Raw genomic sequence first — 20,865 nt, 5'->3', positions numbered from 1 at the left:
TTATAAAAAAATCAATATTGTAAGATAAGGCAGTACTAGACCATGCTAAAAAATAATTAAAGTTCTTTTACTGCCCGGACCAGAACCCAAATCTTATCACTCTACTCTCTTTTAAGCTTTTATTGCTCAGTCTTTAAATGAGAAATCTATCTCCCTTAGCGATTTATCTACCAGAAAACTCCTCCACCCCAGTCTTCGACTTTACCCTCTTTCACAACTTCACCTCAGTCCTCGACCTCACTTTATCCTCTGTCACATCTCCAACCCAGCCTCCACCCTAGCCCTGGACTTTACCCTCTAAGATGTCTCAATGAGAATGAAGATCAGTAAGTAGCATTTAAGTTTTAAAGGGACTTTATTTTAGCCAATCAACACTATGGTAAATATAGCAATGTTAGCCTTCAATTTTATGACTTGATGTAACTATCCTAACTTTAATAGATTGATTTTAAGAATAATAAATGTTATAATCTCAGCTGAAGGACAATATGTCCCCAAACTGTTCTTAGAAAAAAAAGATGATCATAATCTCTCAGCCCAGTTCATGTGCTGATGTCATCCCACTACTTGTTCCTAATGTAGAAAATAAACTTCTGCTAAGAGCAGAACAAGAAGACTTGCACCCAACTCCAACTCCTGTGTCTTCCTCGCACCCCCCCCCCTTTTTTAGGAATCTCCGCTCATCAATGCCGCTCCCACCTTGAGACCCTGCCTGTTCTGCCCCCCAACAACCTGTGATCGGGGCCGGTCCCTGACCTCTTCTAGATGGATTTCAGGCCAGTGTAATAGACACAGTGAAGGAAGTTAAGACAAATGATAGTCTGGGAGAAAATACTTGCAACCCATATAATAAAAGATGAATGTCCAGTACAAAGAGTTCTTAGAAAACAGTAAGAAAAGTCAACAATCCAGTAGGGAAATAGGCAAAAGTTATAATGAGCCAGGGCATTTTTTAAAACTCAGTAAACTTTTGAGTAGGTAGTAATAATCAGAAAAATATAAATAAAAATAAGACTTTTTCACCCTTTAGTTTAGAAAAAGGAGATACAGAAAAAGATACTCTAACACGGCTAGGACTATAAATTGATAAAGTCCTCTGGAAAGCCATTTGGTATAGTCTTAAAAAATTGAAAATATACTTGTCTTTTGACAAACTTCTAGGAGTATCCCCTAAAGGAAGTCTCCGTTTGTCTCAGAATGTTTAAGTGGCAATTTTTTGCAACAGAAAACAATAAGATGGACAGTAATATTATTTCCATTAGGAGAATGATTGCCATGGAGTACTATACGACTGTCAAAACAGACAAAAGAAAGACATGAGCGATCACTCTACGGTTAAATATCTTTTTAAAAAAGCGTTTATTCATTTATGCATACAGAAATGGGGTGCAGGCCAGAGGTGCAGGGGCGGCAAGAGGATTCACCAGAGACAGAGTGGGGAACAGAACAGGCAGATCGACAAAGATCCCCTCATCTTGCTGAGGGGAGCAGCAAGATGAGGCAGGAGAGGTCTGCTGCATCATGTGGGTCACCTCTGGGACAGGGATCAAACTCGTACTGAAGCAGCCATGGCTTGGCTTAGCTTCACTGTGCCATACTCCAACCCGCTGGGCCACCAGGGAAGGCCCAACTTTTATTTTTAATTCAACTCTGTAATGCGAACTGTTTCATGCCAGAACAAACTGTGTGGTCTGGGAGTAAACATCAAATAGGTATGTCTACCTCTAGGGGCAGGGAGTAGCTGGAAAGGAACTGAAAGAGGCAGGTCATTTGACCCTGTAATCTTCTAAAGCATTGTTTGAAATTTCATGCACTTTTTAAATTGGTTTTATATCAGATAATTTAGAAAATATAGGAACAATTAAGAAAAAGCCAATGCCTATAATCCTAGAGACCTTGATTTAAGTTATTCATCTACCAGTCCTTTCTATATGTTTGTTTTACATATTTTATACATTTACAATTTATGTGTGTATACATAACTACATACTTTAACAGTTTATTTAAACTCAACCTCATAACCCACTTGTTTAATTTATTGTTATCTATGCATTTATCCCCAGTTTCACAAATATGTTTTCTCTCATGCTGCCTTTAAATGTTTGTGTCACATTCACACACTTTAAGAGTCCAGAACAGATGACAGGATCTTTGCAGTCCATGAGGAACAGGTACCTGGACTGAGCCCAAAGTGATAAGTCGAGGTGGCAGGGCAAAGTAGTCGCTGGAGTCTGCTAATCCCTTCCAGCGTCCCTTTTTTCATCAGCAGCCTGATGTTTTTGCTTCTCCCAGCTCAGGTGCTAACTCTGGCTTCTAGACACTGTCTTCCTAGCAAAGGGTCAGCCTGAGCACTGGAGCCAGAGGGCAGCATTTAAATGCTGGTCCTGTCTTGGAGTAACAGCATCTCAAAGTCAGCTTAGAATACAAATCTCAGTCTTCTATGTTTCTGAGTTCTAAGGGTAAAAGGACCCTTAGATAGAAATGATATGGGCTTGTTATTCCATTTGATGGATTAGTAAATTGAAACCAGGTTAAGACTGGGATTTGCCTAAACCTTGAAGCAAGTTAGCAACAAAGGTAGAATTCACACCTGGGATTCCTAGTATAACCCTGTCCCGTTTTTTCTGTCCTGCTCTTTTCTTCTCTTAGGGGGTCAGGGGCTTAGAAGGTACAACGCAGTTTTCAGCCTGCCAGGAGCCCTGAGATTTATCCAAAGGAACAGTGGACTGGAGAGAGGTCACCTGGGCTTAGGTTTTAGTTCTTTCAGCAAATAGCCTGCTCTACACAAACATATACCTAGGCACACAGGTGAAGTAACCGTTAAAAAGTGTTGAAAGTGTAATAGCACATGGTAGTAAGATTACAGAAACTTTCCATTTACTTTCTTTTTTCCTATAAAAATGACCATGTGTTATTTTTGAAAGCTTGATTATTCCTCTGAATATTTTTATTTGTTGAAATTCTGAAGTTCTTCCTAACTTTGGAGCAAGAATTGGGTGAAAAGTTTTCTGAGCCAGATAAATTGTCTTCTTTAATGTGACCTTTCCCCACCACCACCACCACCAAGTTCAGGGGGGTCCAGAGCATGTTTGTGCCTTGCACCTGGTCATATGCTTCTGAGCGTCGGGAGTGCAGTGGTGTGTTTGAGTTGCTGGTTTCTGCTTCTGCATCTGTGACTGATGAGAAGCAGCAGGTTGTAGAGAGGAGTCCAGGGGTGGTGCTGCTTGGAAGAAGTACTCTGTCCCTTAGCTACTGCCCTGTGAAGCAGAGTGAGCGAGCTCATGGGGTGGGTGAATCAAAGCAAAGCAGTCTGATGGCTGCCAGGTCTTAGGCCATGTGCACATTTCTGTACGACAACACTGTATGTCTTGCTGCCTTTCAGCAGTCATTGTTGGCATCGTTTATTGTCATAACATTTCACTATGACTTTGAGTATTATTATCTCAGGAATAAGTGTTAGTTATCCCCATTTTATAGAGGAAACAGAGTTTAGAGAGGTAAAGAGGTGAACTGGAACTCAAGTTACAAGGTCATCTCCCTCCACCCCCTGGTTCCTTTTATCTGTCTCTGTATACACAAACAGACATCTTAGCTTCTTTTCAGCCACTTAATGTTTAAAACATACTTATTAAGCACTTTCTGTAAACTTTGTTTTCCCCCAGCAAATGGTTGTTGAGTGCTTTGATTTTCTATGTCAGGAGCTGTTCTAGGAGCACACCAGTGAGCAAAAGCAGACCACAAAATTCTGCCCTCATGGTGAGAGAAGTAGGAAGGACAAATAATAAGTTCTACAGTAGGTAGTTTTTTTCTGCTACAGTAGGTATTTTAAGATGCGGTGTTTCAATAGAAAATTATGATGTTGAATAAGGTCAACAGGTCAGGAGATGAGTGCAATAAAATAATAGTCTTGTTGCCAGCATTCCCAGCAGGAGGAAGCACACCACACAACACACAGAACCACAGGAGAAAACACTGAGTTTGGCTTCAGGCAGAAAGAGAAGGAATTAGTCGGCTGAAGCCTTTAAGAGGTGATCAGCTTTGAATTAAGCAGGTGAATAATTTCAGCAGCCTCTGGAGTATAGGAATATTCCTAGATGTCTTGCAGCCTGAGGAGATTCGATTAGACAGATAGTGCCCCAAATTGTGAGAGCCCAATAAAGTTTGTTGGGGGTATGGTTTCTGAATTGGTGGGTTTTCTTGTAAAAGGCATGGTGGAAATGAGTTCTTTGTTGTCTCTAGGAATTAACTCTCCCTGTGAATGACTGTTGCTCCAGGGTTTGCCAGGCCTCAGATATCAAAGCATCAGAAAAAAGAAAATAAGAAGGTGTATAAAGAAAATAAGTAGGCTAAGTGATGATAAGTGCTACAGGGAAAGACAGAAGGACAAAGGGATGGAATAAGAAATGGTCATAATAAAGGTGCAGGATGTTACTTAGATGGTTAAGGAAGATTGTAGTAGAGAGGTAGAAGTTCAATGCAGACCTGCATGCAGAGAGGGGATGAGTACTATGGGATCTGGTGAAAGAAGGTTCTGGCCAGAGAGATCTGCTAGATGAGAATCAGGAGCATATTTCACTTAAAGCTGCATTCATATGCATTGTTAGACCGTAACAGATAGAGTTTAGAAATAGGTGTAGGTGTTAAAACACAAGTTCATAAGATAGAATGAAATGCCTTTATATGAGCTGAATATAGAGTATTCTTCTAGAGACAAGTTTTGAATACCCTGTGATTTCCCATTCACTCATACTTAATAAGGTTGTTTCTTCCCAAGTCCTTTTGGGTAAATAAGGTGATTCTCGGTGGGGAAATGATGCTTCACTCAGGAGAAACATCAGGCTACACAACATGGAACAATCAGAAATTAGAGATTTTTTGATTAAAGCAAACTATGTCTTATGGTTCCTGTTCCTCATCCCAACCACTCTGAAAACTCCAGTGATTGCCCATCACCTTTCCTGCTCTCCACCCACCACTGTGCATCAGGAAACACGTCCATCAGGAACTTGAACATCTGATAGTCTCACTTCTGCCTTGGCATATTTAACAGGCTGTGCCCTTTCCAGAAGTCCTTATCTCCATCTTTATAGGACTGAGCCCTCTTATCATCTCCTGCGCTAACTTCTCAGACACTGTCAGCAACTGCTAGTCTGAAAAAGTTATTCCCTTTTGAGCACATTAGCCAGTCTAATTCTCTAATACTGTTCAACAGGACTGGGAATTTTTCTAACATATATTAGTTTATTATCTGGCCTCAACACACCCCCCACCAATCCAGCTGGAATATCAACTTTCTAATGTCAGGGACTTTGTTTCCTTCTCCTGGGTCAGCCCAGCATTAGGAATAGCACCTGGTTCATAGCTGGCACTCAGTAAACACTTGTTGCATGAATTAATAATAATATAATAAGGCAAATATAAAATGTTATAAAATTGAGCCTGTGGGACCTAGCAATTGAAGTAATACAGAAGCCGCCATCATCGGGCTAGGTCTAGGTTATCTTTTAGGAAATAGACTGTTTCCATACGATTATTGGTCTGTTTTTATCCACAAAGGCTATCTCTAAGAGTATCTGTGATGTGGAATGACACCCCATCCCAATCATTTTGATCATGAAGCTGGAGATTCCAGCTGTAGTGAAGAGAAGATAGCCTTTTGGGATGTTTTTCCTGATCAAAGAGGAGTGAAATACTGCTGGTAACTGAGATTGAGCTCTTGGATAGGGGAGAAGATACCAGTGGTCTTACCTTACCCCAAACCAGGAAATGCTTGCTAAAAGGCCTCTCTGGTCCCACTTATGCAAATAACCTAGGTGTATAATTAGGAAGTGAGTTTTCCAGATCCCTTAGTATTATCTCAATCTACCATCTTACCATTTCCCACAACAGTGAAGTCACCAAATTCAGCTGATCTATTCTCACGTCACCCACTTGCCATTTCTCCCACCTTTAACACTCTTATATTTGACTTGTGAGACAGGAAATGCTCACTGTCTACCAGTACCTTAGAATCACATTTTCATTCTTCAATCTCTGTCCTTGTAGCTAGTCCCCATACTGAAGACTAGAGCAACAGGCATTGTCTATCACAATGATCTTTCTGTACTGATTGATAAAATATTGTCATAATTAACAGTGTTAGCCAGAATTTTATGCCTCACCCCAAAGCTCCAACATCATTTTCAGTAACAATTTCACTAACTATAGAAGAGAACAATGGAGTAAATATAAACTTGACCCCAGATTAGCTTACAAAATCCTCATTTAGGAATGTGAGTTTCATGTAGAACTTCAAGTTAATCGATTTCATATGCCCACAAGGCTAAAATCAACTATACATGTCAATAGAGTACATATAAAATTTTACCAAAATCTAGCTTTAGCTATTTTCATTATACATTATTCAATTTCCAATAAAGTAGAAAAGTATTTATTATTGGCTCATATTTTTGAACTGGGAATTGTTTCACAATTGGAATTGGGCATTTTACACAGAAGTTGTGTTAAAATATCATTTACAATTGAGTTGTATGAGAACTTTAAAATACAAAGGCCAAGCTTACAGGCTCTGTGACTTGATGACTTAGCAAAGTGTGCCAGTGATAGACAACACCTTAACTAGGGGATCAAAGAATTGGATCAAATTGGTATTAAGCCTTCTGATATGGTATGTTGTTTTCAGGGGTACTTCTGCTGAAAATACACACTCTAAAACTAACCACAAAGGAATATCTAGCAAGCCCAAGTTGAGAAATAGTCTATAAAATAGTCTGTATTCGTAAAGAGTCTAAGTCATGAAAAACATGACCTTTTTCTATAAAGAACATTATTAAAACAATTGGAAACTTTTGCACAAGCAGAGTATTAATATCAAATTCCTAAATTTGCTGCTTACATCAGCAAATTGCTTACATCAGTTTTTAGTGTTTAGGGATAAAGAGAAATCATCTCTAACTTCTTCTTTGGCAGTTCAGAAAGAGTAAGAGCAAAAAACAAGAAAAGCAAGTGATGAAATAACATTTGGGAAATGTTAAAGTTGACATTTGGGAAACCTGTCTGAGGAGAATGTAGGAATTCTTTATAATCATCTTGTAGCTTTTCTCTAAATGTATGTCAATATAAAGAAAGGAAGATATGTTAAGATAAAGAAATGACACCAATGTGATCCTATTTGTGAGTCCCATTCCCAGCTAGGCGAAGGGCTGGGTTTTCCTGGCCATGGGTAGCCTTAGCCCTGCGTCTGCTCTGTCCGCACCTAAGGCACTTGGGAGGAGGGCTAGGAGGCACTTCTGCATGGGTAACACAGCATGGAAAAAGGTAGAATGAGGCATTGTGCTTGTCTGTACCCTAAACTGAACTTAGTCTTCTTTGTTTGCTACCTTTTTGTAAGTCAGGTAGCAAAGACCTAGAGGCAAAGTCACAGGTACTTGGGAGAAATAGGCCCAGGTTAGGACTGCAGGGCCTCAAACTACATTAAGTCCAAGAGACCCTGTGCCTTAGTACTTTTTTTTTTAGTACTTCCTTTTCTAACACACACAGGTAGTTTGCCAAAAAAAAAAAAAAAAAAAGCTGAGACCAAAACAGAGATGTTGACCACCAGCCACCTGTTTCTTCCTCCAGATAGATCATTTTCTCCTTCCTTCTCCCCTCAGGTTCCCTGGGAGAATTTCCATTGCAACATTCGTTCTCAGTTAAGTAGCACTTAATTACAGTCTTAAACTTTCCAGAGTCACCCTGCTTAACTCCCTGCCTCCGCCTCTGTCATTAAGCTGGCACGTTACCTTTGATTAAGGTTACTACTGAAGGACATGCTATAAGTTGAATCCAGGTCAGGCTTCCTGTTGGCTTCTGTGTGATAGCATGTAAGCCGAAAATAACTGACTGTAAATGATCTCCTACTTAGACTTCCATAAGAAGGTCTGAGTTTGACTGGCAACCCTGTCAGGATACCAGCCGGCCTCAGGAACAAACTGCCATGTAATCCTAATTGCCACATAGTTTGAAAACCTCAAGTTATCAAAGACTGAATGTACATTGAGCTGGAGAGGTGAACTCAAGCCTGACCATGCAGGCTGAGAAGATAGATTTTATTGATCAAGCTTTAAATCATGACTTGTACAAAGCAATCTAATTGCTCTGGTAGTAGAGGTATGGCCAATGGATAAGAGAAAAAAACTAGACACAGAGAGACCAACTTGGAAATTGTTACAGAGTGTAAGCAAATAGATTAAAAAGATCTCAGTCAAGGTTATAACAGTAGGAATGGAAGAAAATATCAGTACAGTAGTCTTTGTGAATGAAGATATTACTTGCAGGAGAGAATAACTACAAGTTAGCCTTGATCATTCTCTGAGTGTTCAGTTGCATACAGTAATGTGCCTAATGTTATCTTGAGGCTTTGTAGGTATTAGTAGGATCGTGTACAATGCACTGTCTTAAAAGTGGAAAATGTTATGATGTAAGTTATTAGGGTAGACCATTTAGGGAGCTCATTTACCCTACCTGAGGACTTATTTGAAAGGAGAAAACATGAGAGTGGTCACATCCCAGACTCAGGATTACACCAGGGAAACTTAGCTTACCTGCAGGGAACCGAGGTGAGGAGGGACGCATGTGGAGAGACGGAGCTGGAGAAGACACCTTCCTGGCCCTGAATGTGGCCACGTGTCATGATTAAATGACCCTCCTTGTGTTCAAGATCGCTTCATCTCAGGTGACCTCAGCACCTTCTTGCCACAGACCCTTGCTGCCCTATCACAAGTGAAAACTCTTAAATTCACATTCTGTATTTGATTTTATAGTAAGATTATGCCCTGCTTTCATCTGAACTCACAGTGCTCCCTATGCTCTTCTGTTGGTTATGTTTTGAATAATTCAGAAGCCTTTCAGGAGAGTTTTCTGCTCCACAGTTTGGAGGAAATATGTACTCCCTCAACCCATAGCACAGTGAATGAAGATATAGGTGGGGAAAATATAATAGTCACTCTTGGAAAAAAACAACAAGGCTGATATATCAGGCTTCAGAATCCCACCCCTCCCTCCCCCACCCTCTCCCCCCCATATAGAGATAGTGGTGGTATAATATGGAGAGAAATTTTAGGCCTTAACTTTCAAAGGCAGCTAGGAGAGGTAGTGAATCAGGTGAGTCGGTGTGACAGTGCCCCACAGTGGACTTGCACGTTTAGGGTGTGCGTGACTTGGATGGCAGAGGAGATGGATTGGTGCCCATTGAGGTCTTTCTTCCCTCTGTGACTCAGAGAGAAGATAACATAGGGTAAACGGAGGCCCAGAAGACCTGTGGACTAGCAGTTAGAATCTTACTTTACCCTCTTCGTTCAGTTGCCTCCTAGCAGGACCTCAGTGGAGGGGTGGAGACAAAGTACTGAAGGGGCTGGCGGCAGCACGGGGAGCCCTGAACTGAGTGAGACTAGAACTCCAAAGAGTTCATCTGCATCAAAACTGGGAATACTGGCTTTGCACTCCTGTGAAGATTGTTTGGTCTGTTGGAGAAGATCCTGATATTAAGAGCTAATGTCTCGATGGGCTCTGGAGATGAAAAGGATTCCGAGCCTATGTGGAAGCCACTGGATTTAGCATCATCCCTGCAGCGCAGATCTCTGCACATTCTGCCAGGAGAGGAAGAGGGAGTCAGGAAGTAGATGTAGCCTAAGGCAATATTCTGAAGGCCTGACGTAATCTAAGTTACAAATACTAACTCCTTAGTCTTAATAACAAGCCCTCTATGACATATATTATTATTAATTTTATTTACTGGTGAGAAAACATTAAGAGTTACTTGCCAGCCAGTGGAGCTGGACTTTGAATGCATGCTAGATAATCTGTCCATTTTTTTTAAGGATTTATTTATTTATGCATACAGAACTAGGGGTACATGCCAGAGGTGCAGGGACAGTGAGAGGATTCACCAGAGACAGAGTGGGGAGCAGAACAGGTAGGTTGACGAAGCACACTGCTGAAGGGAGCAGCGGGTAGGCCAGGAGAGGTCTGCCGCGCCATGTGGGTCACCTCCAAGGCGGGGATCAAACTCATGGGGAAGTGGCTTTAGCTTCTTAGTGCCGTGCTTAACCCATAGTGCCACCAGGGCGGGCCCAATCTGTCCATTTTGTAGATGAAAATACAAGACGCCCAAGTGTCTGTGCATTACTGGCTAGCTAGTTAGCAGCTGAGCAGACCCAACCCAACCCCAGGGATTCTCTTTGCTGCGTTCCAGTGATTAGGCACTACTAGGCTGTTCTTGGATTATGTGAAAGGCAGGAAAATTATACCTACCAACAGTTTCTCTTTCAATCATCCAACAAAATTCATTAAGAGATGAGTGTGATGGTATCAGTATTCTCTCATTTTTGGTTAAACTTTGAAATTTATTCTGTGACCATACAGTATAAGTTTGTTTTCAAGTATTAGGGAAGCCATGGGTAGTTTCTTGGGAACGGAAGGAAGTGGGGATGAAGAATAAAATGAAAATCTGGTAATGAATAAGAGTTGGTTTCCTGTTGGCTTATTTATTTAGATTCCCTTGATTTGATTTGTATGTTTTTGTCTATTCCCATGAGCCATCAGTAAGTTTGTGCCACTTGGTTTATGAAGTTGGAACATTAACTTCAAGGATTGTCCCACCAAGTTCCCTGTTTTTCCAGTCTGTGCCTCCGGTACCTACTATAGGGTGTGTGCCTACTGATCTGGAGTCACTGGCTTTTATCTTTTCATTCCATCTTCTCTATGCATTTTGTTTTCAATTCAGCTTATTTCCTTGGAATACATATTTTTCTTTAAAGAAGACACATTTACTTTTTCTAAAGGAACATTATATAAACTTCAAAAAGAGGTCAAGAAGATGAGAACTTTTGCACATGCCTGGCAGGAGTGAGACCCTGTGCAGTTGGTGATGTGTATTTCCTGCAACCCAGATGTTCCACCCTGAGATGTGCGTGTTACATGCACATGGCTTTTAGAGATGAGCGCAGTGCTACCCATGGTGTGACCTGCACCAAAGACGTGTGAATTAGTTTCCATTCCACAGTAAGCAAAGTACAGAAAATGAGCATAAGCACTTAAAGCTTTTGTAGCGATGTAATATTTCCATGGCATCCAAAAGTGTGACTGTATTTTTTAACAGTATTGGTTCAAAAGAGACTGGAGTTGAGAAAAGAATGTCCTTTACCAAAAGTAGTTCAGGAGCAGTCTCCTAGAGGATTCTCACATGCATGCAGAGACCTGTACAGAGTTGCTTATCATTCTGTGTGTGCACATGCGTGTGTGTGTGTGCAACAACCTAAATGTCATTAAGGAAATATATTATAAACTTCACTCAAGAATTAAAACAAATGAGGGTCTCCCTGGTGACACAGAGGGTTACGTCTCGGCACTATGAAGCTATTATCAGTTTGATCCCTGGCCAGGGAGCTGACCCACAAGGCACAGCAGACCTCTCCTGCCTCACCCGCTGTTCTCCTCAGCAGTGTATTTTAGTAGTCCCGCCTGCTCTGCTCCCTATTTTGCCTCTGGTGAGCCCTCTCACTCTCTACACCTGGGCCTCTACCCCAGTTCCTCTATGTATGTTAAGAAAAAATAAAATATTTTTAAAATTATATAAAAAAGAATTAAGTAGATTTATGTATTAAATGAACAAATCTCAAATAACTTTGAATAAGTGAGTAAGTTGAAAAATAATGCCTATATTTTGATAACTATATAAGAGACATAAAATACATAGTAATACTATTTTTATCTACAAACTAAATGCATGGGATGGGAAAATGCATACTAACTTCACAAGAATTTAACTCTTGGGATGGTGAGAAATGGCCTTGCAAATGGATGAAAAATAAGATGACTTCAACTACATTTAGAATCTTTGTTTCTTTTTTTAAAAAATTGAAACAAATAGGGTAACAATATTTACCTTTATTATATCTAGGTAGTGAGTCCATGGATTTTTTTCCTATATTTTTTCTGTATTTAATATGTCATACTAAAAATCAATCTTACAATATAATTTTTTCTTATCTATAAGCAAGTAATGCATACTAAATTATCCAAGGAATTTTTATCTGCAGTGACATATGTGTCCTTTCAGTGATTTGTCTGCCCAAACTACCTGGGGCAGTTCCTGTGGCTTAACTGAAGAGAGGGCCTTGACTCAGAGCCCTGGAGCCTGTGAATCTGGAGATGTTGGGATTCTGGTCCCCCTAGTGAATAACTGGTCCCACCTAATGAATAACCTTGTCAGTGAATTTCCCATGTTTAAACCTTCATTGTCTTCTCTGAAATTTTATAACATATAAATCATATATAAATGTAAATCCTCATTTTGTAAATTTTAATAAAGATTTATTTACTTATGCATACAAGAATTGGGGGACAGGCCAGAGGTGCAGAGGATGAGAGGATTACTGGAGACAGAGTAGGGAGCAGAACAGGCGGATTGAGTAAAACACACTGCTGAGGGGAGCAGTGGGTGAGGCAGCAGAGGTCTGCTGGGCCATATGGGCACCTCCCTGGGATCAGTCATCCTGTAGGGGCTGGGGATAGCTTGATAGGATTGTTTTGTTTTTGTTTTTGTTTTTGTTTTTTATTTAAAAATATTTTTTTTATTTTTACATCATTTTGTACATTTTTTTTCCATCTCAATTGTAATCCCCATGGGTTTCCCATCACCAAGTCACCCGTGTGCCATCACCATAATCCCATGCATCCCCCACCCCCGTTTTTGATCCCATTCCCCATTCCACCCCCACAAAATGTCTCTGGTATATAGCTGTTCATTATTTTTGTTATTTTCTCGCCTGGTCCATTATACTCCTGCTTTGATAGCATTGTTTTTAACCCCTGCGCCACCAGGGATGCCCGAAGCTCCTTTTCTCAATTAATATAGAGGCTAAAGAAATAGATGGAGTGAACACAGAGGTAGGAATGAGATTAACTTTATGTGCAGTGGAGTCAGATTTGAGATTAAGTCTTGCTTATCTGCCACTTAACCAAATATGAGTCTTGGTTTTCTGAAACACTCTAATTTTCTGTTTCTTAAGCCAAGAATCATTGCATATAGTACCTACTTCAACTTGGAAAGATTTGACAAGATAATAGTATTATTGTTGTACTTGTTATGCCTGGAAAGATACAAGAAAAATTCTCAAATCATTTCACTACAGTCACTTCTAAAAATAGGATGTGCATAACATATCAATCATTCTTCGCAAGTACAAATTTTCTAAACTAAATGATGCAACATTCCTTCATAACCATGCATTCAAAGTAATTTAGTCTCAATTATTCCTCTCAATACAGGGCACTAACTAGATGATGAATTATAGAATAGTTCCAACTCTTGAGTTCTCTTTTATGTGGGCATGGTGGAAAGTTCCCAATTGTTCATACACAATAAACTTGAAACAACAAAATTGAGAACACTCTTGATTTTTAATTTGTACTCTGTAATTTATATGTTGCCATTAATTTGTACAGAATGCACTAAAGCAGAACTAGATGTCAATGAGAGAAGAGAAATGGTAGGTCAAAATTCATATTTGTGTATCTTAAAGCCAGACTGATTTTTTCCATGGAATAGAAACTTGGTTAGTCATATCTCACAAGACACAGTTAATGTGACTAGGCCTCTAGTTGTGCTGACACAACATGTGGATAAATCTAAGATTTGAAGCTTGCATTTAATAAAAGGCTTGCTGTGGCATACAAGGGGCTAGTAAATGAAAAGCTTCTGTAGCTTATCAGCAGAAAGATAAGCTACAGAGCTGTTTCCACTACCAGAGCTGGGGAGATATTTATCACCCAGGCTTGTAAGGACAGGAGTTAGACCCATACCAAACACTTCAGAAATAATGTCAACATACCTAAGACCACAGCCAGCAAGGAATTTTTTGAGATAAGATTACAACTTTGTTCTTAAAGGGACGCCAACCCAGTCTGTCAGTCCCCAAGCATCCCCTGAACAGAGCAGCCCTGTAAATTATTCATCATAACAAAGGACTTAAGGAGCTCATTTTTGTGCATCTGGATTGCAGATATTCTGCTGTTGTTTTCCCAAACATGCACAAACTAGCAAAAGCTGAGAAACTCCCCATGGGGCCAAGAGCCTGACCTTACTGTCCTCAAGATAAGCCAGTGGTCAAAACTGAAGGCAGCTCTCTGTTGGCAAGAGAGCATCATTTACCGTTTTCGGGTTCTCTTTCTTCCCTTTTGGCTGTATCTGAGCCAGAGGCCTCCAATGTCAGATTAGACCCCTGGTCTAGGTCTTGGGTGAAGTCATTATAGGAAAAGGCGATTCGGTTGTTAAGACAAAAAGGTGTAAAACATTCCTTCAATTATTTGTTTAAATACGTAGAGATGTGTTTCCTTTAAATATCAGTATGCAAATTGGCACTGGGGTGAGGAGGCCCAGGGGCTAAAGTGTAGTTGTTTGGTTATTCTCCCAAGACCTTTTGGACAAGGAGAAGCAGCAGCACGTGGAGACAGCTCATCTTGGATTGCTAGTCCAGATTCTAACGGTCATGCTGCCTGTTCTGAAATGCTGCACTAACAAGCCTTTGAACTCCTAGTGCAGAAGGGCGGCCTTTGCTGTTCTAACCCCTCCTCCCCAGGGCTGTGCCTTGTTCGGATTCATTCAAAGCAAACAAACAACTCTTTTTATCATGACATTTCCCAATAAAGTTCATATTCCTCTAAGTTATTATTAAATGTCCTCACTAATCTTTCTACCCCGTTTCTCCTCCACTACTCTTTATTTCATTCAAAGGCTGTACTATGGCTGTGTTAACTTTGTTTTCAATTTCCCTGCCTTGTGCTTTTGTTCTTGCCATCTCCCCTTTTGGAATTCCTTCTCCTGCTCTTCTATGCAGACATTATCTCCTCTGTGAAACCTTTTCAGTCCCTCTTACCAGGACTGATCTGACCGTCCTCTGAACTCCCTTTGCTTATCATCTAGAGTCTTTACCAGCCCTTTGGCAATTAATCATACACTGCTGTGAGATCTTGAACTACTCTGTCTTATTCTTTCACTCTCTCTGCCTCCGTGTCTGTATGTGTATATGTGCATAGCTAGGTAAGAGGTCTATAAAAATAATATCCGTGTATATGTCTTAACAACACACGATTTAATGGGTACCCCATGACATTATTATTGGTTGGCAATTCTTGCTTAGCCTCTAAATTTTTTTTCCACTGAAGACAGGAGTCTTTATCTTGCCTACTGCCACATCCATATCCCCCTGAGCGGTGCCTTACATGTTAGGAATCGGGTGCTGTTACCTGTGTTCTAGAAAGGGTTCCCTTGACTGTGGTCTGCAGCTGACTTTGACCTTCTTCCTCGTGTCCCAGCTTCCTGAGGCTGGAGCTGTTCTCCTCCTGGGCTGGCCGCCTGCCTTAACTGCCACTGACCCGCCATGTCTGTCTGTCCTCTTTCCCCAGATGCATACTCTCATTCCTCAAACGAAAATGGAGGCAAGTCTGAGTCAGTGGCCAACCTGCAGTCTCAGCCCTCCCTGAACTCCATCCACAGCTCCCCCGGGCCCAAGCGTTCCACCAACACCCTTAAGAAGTGGCTGACAAGTCCTGTGCGCCGACTCAACAGTGGGAAAGCAGATGGAAACATCAAAAAACAGAAGAAAGTACGTGATGGCCGGAAGAGCTTCGACCTGGGATCCCCCAAACCGGGAGATGAGACAACTCCTCAGGGAGACAGTGCTGATGAGGTAATTACCCCAGGCCCCAGCGCCTCAGCAGGCAGGGACTGCCAAGCACATCCTCCCTCGGTGTGATCACCTTCAGGCATCTCTTGTTCCCAAAGGGTTTTCCTCTTGGGCCCCAGTGATCTGAGTCCTTCTTTTCTCCAGACTTGCCAGCTTGATTTGTAACCAGTTCAGAAACTGACTACTGCTTAGAATTTCAAACATAGGCCATTGTGCCAGATGTGCAGATAGGACCCTGGCCCTAGAGGAGCCAGCGGGCACCTAGCCCCCAGCTGACCGTGGGTGACATCAAAACCTGCTCGGCCTGCTTAGAGTGGGAACAAGAGCATGGAGAGTTTCACTTGGAAAACCGAAGGCTGTGCTGGGCCACACAGCTGTTGCCAAGTCTTGTGAACAGAACCACATCTGCAAGCAAGCAGCCTGCAGCTTGCTCCAGGGAGGGGTGATGAGCGAGGCAAGGTGTATTGTTGGCAAGGTTTCAGCTCAAAGAGGAACTTTGGTGGCGCTCAATCAGCGATGAAGTGAGCCTTGCCACTCCATGAAAGTCAGCGAGAGCCCTTTGTTAGCTGAAGCCAGACTGGACCCTCTGAAGTCCCTTCCAGAGCTGAGATTCTGTAATCAAAATATCGTCTGACTGTTTTGTTTGGGGGAAGGAGATAGCTGTTTTATCTGGCAGCCTGACCTACTCTTGTCACTACTGTGGCTAAGAAATTCTCTGGATGTATAACCAGACTCTGTAACTTTAGACTTTCTGTCATTTCTCCCTCTAAGCATGACAGTAGAGCCTGGTGATATTCAGAGTGTGGCTTAATATTTTTTCAAAACTTAAAAGTTAGAGGCGCTCTCTGATGACTCAGCTTTACCTTTTTCTGATTCACTGGTGAGGGAGTCTGTCTGTCTGTCTCTCTCCCTCTGCCTTCTTGGGTGTCTATGTATGTTTTCCTCCATTCAGTCTTGACGGTCCTCTCAGATAAGCAAGTGTCCTCCTCCACCCCACAGAGGACACTAAGGCTGAAAAAATAGGGATGTGTGGAGGCAGATACTATCTCCTACGTTGCTTTTCATGAATTCTAAGAGTTGAACTGATGGTATCTTTACATGAAACAGTGACTAATGCTGCTCTTTTGTTCTAGAAGAGCAAGAAAGGTTGGGGTGAAGATGAACCAGATGAAGAGTCGCATACACCCCTCCCTCCACCTATGAAGATCTTTGACAATGACCCCACGCAGGACGAGATGGTAGAACCTCTTTATTTTCTCACTTGAAAGACTGTTGTGTCATGCATGTGATTTCATTGTTTGTGTGCGGTGGGGAGAGTGATGGTCTCTCTCCTTTGTTTTGTCTTACACCACATGAATCCATGGTGATGTTTATCCCATCTGTATCTGGCAAGGGCTCCCTCCACCGATCCTGGAGTTCTGACTTCACTCTAGGCAATGTAGTGGGGTATGAAAATTCTCAGTGTGATGTGGTGTCACATCACATGGATGAAGGCTCTGTCTTTGGAAGCAGCAGATCCCAGAAGAAACTGTTTCAAAAGGAATCTAAGGTGGTTCCAAGTCATGATCCTTCTGTTGTTCTTGTCTTTTTGGGGGTTTGTTTTCCCTGTTCTGAACACCAAAACCTAAATCACGGTAACTTCCATTCAAGCCCAGTGCTGCTGTTAAAATTCTACTAACATGTGGCCCTCCCTGGTGGTGCAGCGGGTTAAAGCGCAGCACTGAGAAGCTTAAGCCGCTTCTGATGAGTTCGATCCCCGCCTGCCCCGGAGGTGACCACAGGGCGCAGCAGACCTCTCCTGACCCGCCCGCTGCTCCCCTCAGCAGTGTGCTTCCTAGATCGGCCTGTTCTGCTCCCTGCTCTGTCCCTGGTGTATCCTCTCACCCTCCGCATCTCTGGCCTGTACCCCAGCTCTGTATGAATAAATAAATAAATCTTTAAAAAAAAATCTACTAACGCAGCAAGAAGGATGGAGGTGCTGTGCAATGGAGGTTGCTGTCCAGTGGGGGCAAACCTAATATTCCAGGTTGCCCAAATATTTTGTTTTGCAGCAATCCCTCACTTACTGGCAGACAGAGGCTCAGTGGTGTCTGAAGGTTTGGGAGCCATCAGGTCTCTAGTTTCAGGGTGACCCTCAGATGGTTCTGGAGGAGAGGGGTCAAGGTGGGTGTATTTCCAGGCCCTGACGTGCGGCTGTTTTGATCACGTGTTCCATCTTTCCTAATCCATCAAGCTGTCAGTAAGTTGTGTTCTTCTTGCCTTCTTTTAGTTTTGCTGGCCTACTGGACTCTGGAGTTTGAAGTGATGGTTTCAGTTTTGGATTGTGTTTGCATTTGATTTTCACACTGGTGTTTGGCAGTGGTGCTTGTGATTTAACTATGCCTCTGGCTTCTCCTCTAGTGTTTGCCTTGTGATGGGGCAGCTTTGTCAGAGGTGGGGGTGGAGGGGGCAAGGGGCAAACCTTTCTACCACCTAGGATGCAATCAGAAAGCCCTGTTTGCAGAGGCTTCCGTGTCTCTAGTGAAGTCTCAGTTCTTATTTTAATCTTCTCCACTTTGTATTTGGATCACTGACCTAAACATATTCATTGAAGTCTTTTCTGTGTGCCAGGATAAAAGCCCAGCTTCTAGGGATAGAATGATGCCTAAGATGTGGTCACAGCCCACCTCTGTGATCACCAATGAGACAGGCACCCCCCTAAGGTGATGCTGGTGGCCTAGACTCTGACTATTACAAAAGTAACGAGAAGCTTGGCCTGTTGCTCATCCTGAATTCCCAGGGGCAGAAATGCCTATGCTTTACCTTGAGAGGGGAGTGAGGCCCAACCTTCTGTGTTCTCAGAGGCCTGTCCTTGTAAAATTTCTCTAACAGTGATAGTGTGTGGGGAGGATGGGCCGTCTGCGTCCCCCCATCTGCGTCCCACCATCTGCCTCCGCATAGAGGGTGCCTGCTTGCGTGAGATTAAGGTCATGAACCCGCCCCCACTAATTCCCTCACACATAGCTTGCTTTAGGGGAAAAGATGTTATGTTGTTTCTGGGTAGTTTTTAACTAAGAATGTGGACTTACTTCCAGAGGTTTCTGTGGCCCTCTGCTTAACCAGAAATAGGACGGATGGCAACAGTCTCTTTTTAGACACAGAACTCCCCCTCAGTCCAGCTATTTGATATTATGTTTGTTTTCCTGGAATATTTGGGAGTGGAGTGAACCTCAGAACTTCTAGCAAATGGAGTTAGATTTATTAAAATAATTTTTACAACTGTAAAAAGATTTTCTGAAGTCCAGCCATTGTACTGTTCTGTGATTAATTCTCCATGTTTTTTTTCTAAAATTAGTTTGTATGCATGGATGTTTTATTTTTACAATCATGATAGGTATTTATGTGTTCAATGTTTCATTTAATATTTCAGAAAGTCTTCTTAATTTTATTATTTAATGGCTGGGAGGTATTGCATTTATTTCATGTTCCATCATTGCTTGACCTACGTGTTTTGGGATAACCTAAGTTGTTTCCAGTTTTGCTACTCTGGGTAATGTTGCCCCTGATCACTTTGTATATACAACATTTGTTCTGTAGACTTCTATTCTTGGGATACATTCCCAGGGGTAGAATCACCAGATCAAAAATTTGATTACTTGAATCTGCAAACAAACTTAAATTAAGCTCTTTTCCTACATCCCAGGGAAGAAGATGGGTGTTGCTATATCCCTCTTAATGACATTTATTTGATTTTTTACCCCATATCAGAAGTAAAGAGCTAAAATCACTTAGACAACAAGAAGCTTCCCCCCAACTTAAGAGGCAGACCAGAAGCCAGGGCACAGCTGGGACACTCGCCTTTCTGCTCCCACAAGCTCCGGGCCTTCATATGCCCTAATATGAGCTTGTTTATGCACACGGGGTTAACCCTTCCTCCCCCAGTGTCTTCTCAAGAAAGAAAATAACACTGTCCCTTAGTAACCAGGAATCCCCAACCATTGACCAAACTTCCCCATGGACCCTGGGGAAGAGGTGCAGGCCCTGGGGGTTGAGCCTCCTTTCACTATGAACAGGAGTGTGTGTGTGTGTGTTTTGTGTGTGTGTGTTTTGTGTGTGTGTGTGTGTCCTGGTCTCTAAGTGTCCTGCCCCTAGCATTTTTGCTTGACTCATAGTGAATAGCTACAGTTAAAATCTACGTCTGATAAAGGAAGGACAGCATCTCTTATCAGGACACATTGAGACCAAATTTATTGACTTCTTTCAATTGGAATGGCATTGGGCAGCCCTGGGCCTGGACAGAGACCAAAGTCCTGTCCACCATTCTCCCCCTCCATTGTTGTCAGTGGGGGTAGCCCGTACCTAGTGACCTCCTGAGAACTCAGTGTCCTTCCCCTCAGCAATTTCAGAAGCAGCCTAGGTCCCCCTAAAGGGCCAGACAGGCCTCTGCCACACCTACACACCATCTCCCTCTGTCATCGCATAGAGCTTTGCTTCCCTTGCCGACCTCAAGCTTTGGACTTGCTATTTTACGTCCTAACTGCTATTCCTCATTCCTCGCTAACCTGCTTTTCCTTTGCTGCTCAATGTCTTGCAGTCCTCCTCTTTGCTAGCAGCCCGGCAGGCTCCCTCCGAGGTACCTACTGCTGCAGACCTTGTCAGTGCAATAGAACAGTTGGTCAAAAGCAAGCTGGTAAGTGGGGGTGCAGGAGGCAGTTCTGCATGTATCTCACCTCCATGAAGCTCCCAGGACTTGGCATCTCCTGCCTTGTGCTCTTTGTGCCTGTTCTCACTCCTCTAGGATTGTTTCCAGCTTGTGATGGTTGCTAAAAAGCTAGGCCACAGATCCCTTTTTGGCTTTATTTGGGAGCGGCATGGATAATTAACTTATCCTTAAAATTTGAAGGAAAAAATTCCTTTTCCTAAAGCCATCCTTTTTCTTTTGGGGTTGACATTGATGAAAATGACAAGCCTCCCTGATGGTGCAAGGGTTAGAGTCTCAGCGCTGTCACGCTATGAGCAGCCACTGCAGCATGAATTTGAATCCCAGCCAGGGAGCTGATCCACATAGTACAGCAGACCTCTCACCCGCTGCTCCCCTCAGCAGTGTATTTCAGTAGATCTGCCTGTTCTGCTCCCCACTCTGCCTCTGGTGAATCCTCTC

At 42.3% G+C, this 20,865-nt stretch overlaps 1 protein-coding gene across 1 annotated transcript in view; it reads left to right on the top strand.

The window, feature by feature from the left end:
* KALRN (kalirin, RhoGEF kinase) overlaps positions 1–20,865 on the top strand; it is a 408,565-nt gene that overhangs the window by 320,285 nt on the left and 67,415 nt on the right. Inside the window, exons 35-36 of the mRNA XM_012730450.1 lie at positions 15,445–15,728; positions 16,859–16,963. Coding sequence (XP_012585904.1) covers positions 15,445–15,728; positions 16,859–16,963 — 389 coding nt within the window. The remainder of the gene's footprint in view (positions 1–15,444; positions 15,729–16,858; positions 16,964–20,865) is intronic.

Source organism: Condylura cristata, unplaced genomic scaffold, assembly GCF_000260355.1.
Source record: "Condylura cristata isolate star-nosed mole 26May11 unplaced genomic scaffold, ConCri1.0 scaffold00003, whole genome shotgun sequence".
Taxonomy (NCBI): Eukaryota; Metazoa; Chordata; class Mammalia; order Eulipotyphla; family Talpidae; genus Condylura; species Condylura cristata.
The sequence above is the reverse complement of the archived record's forward strand: the minus strand, read 5'-3'. Positions and strand labels throughout refer to the sequence as shown.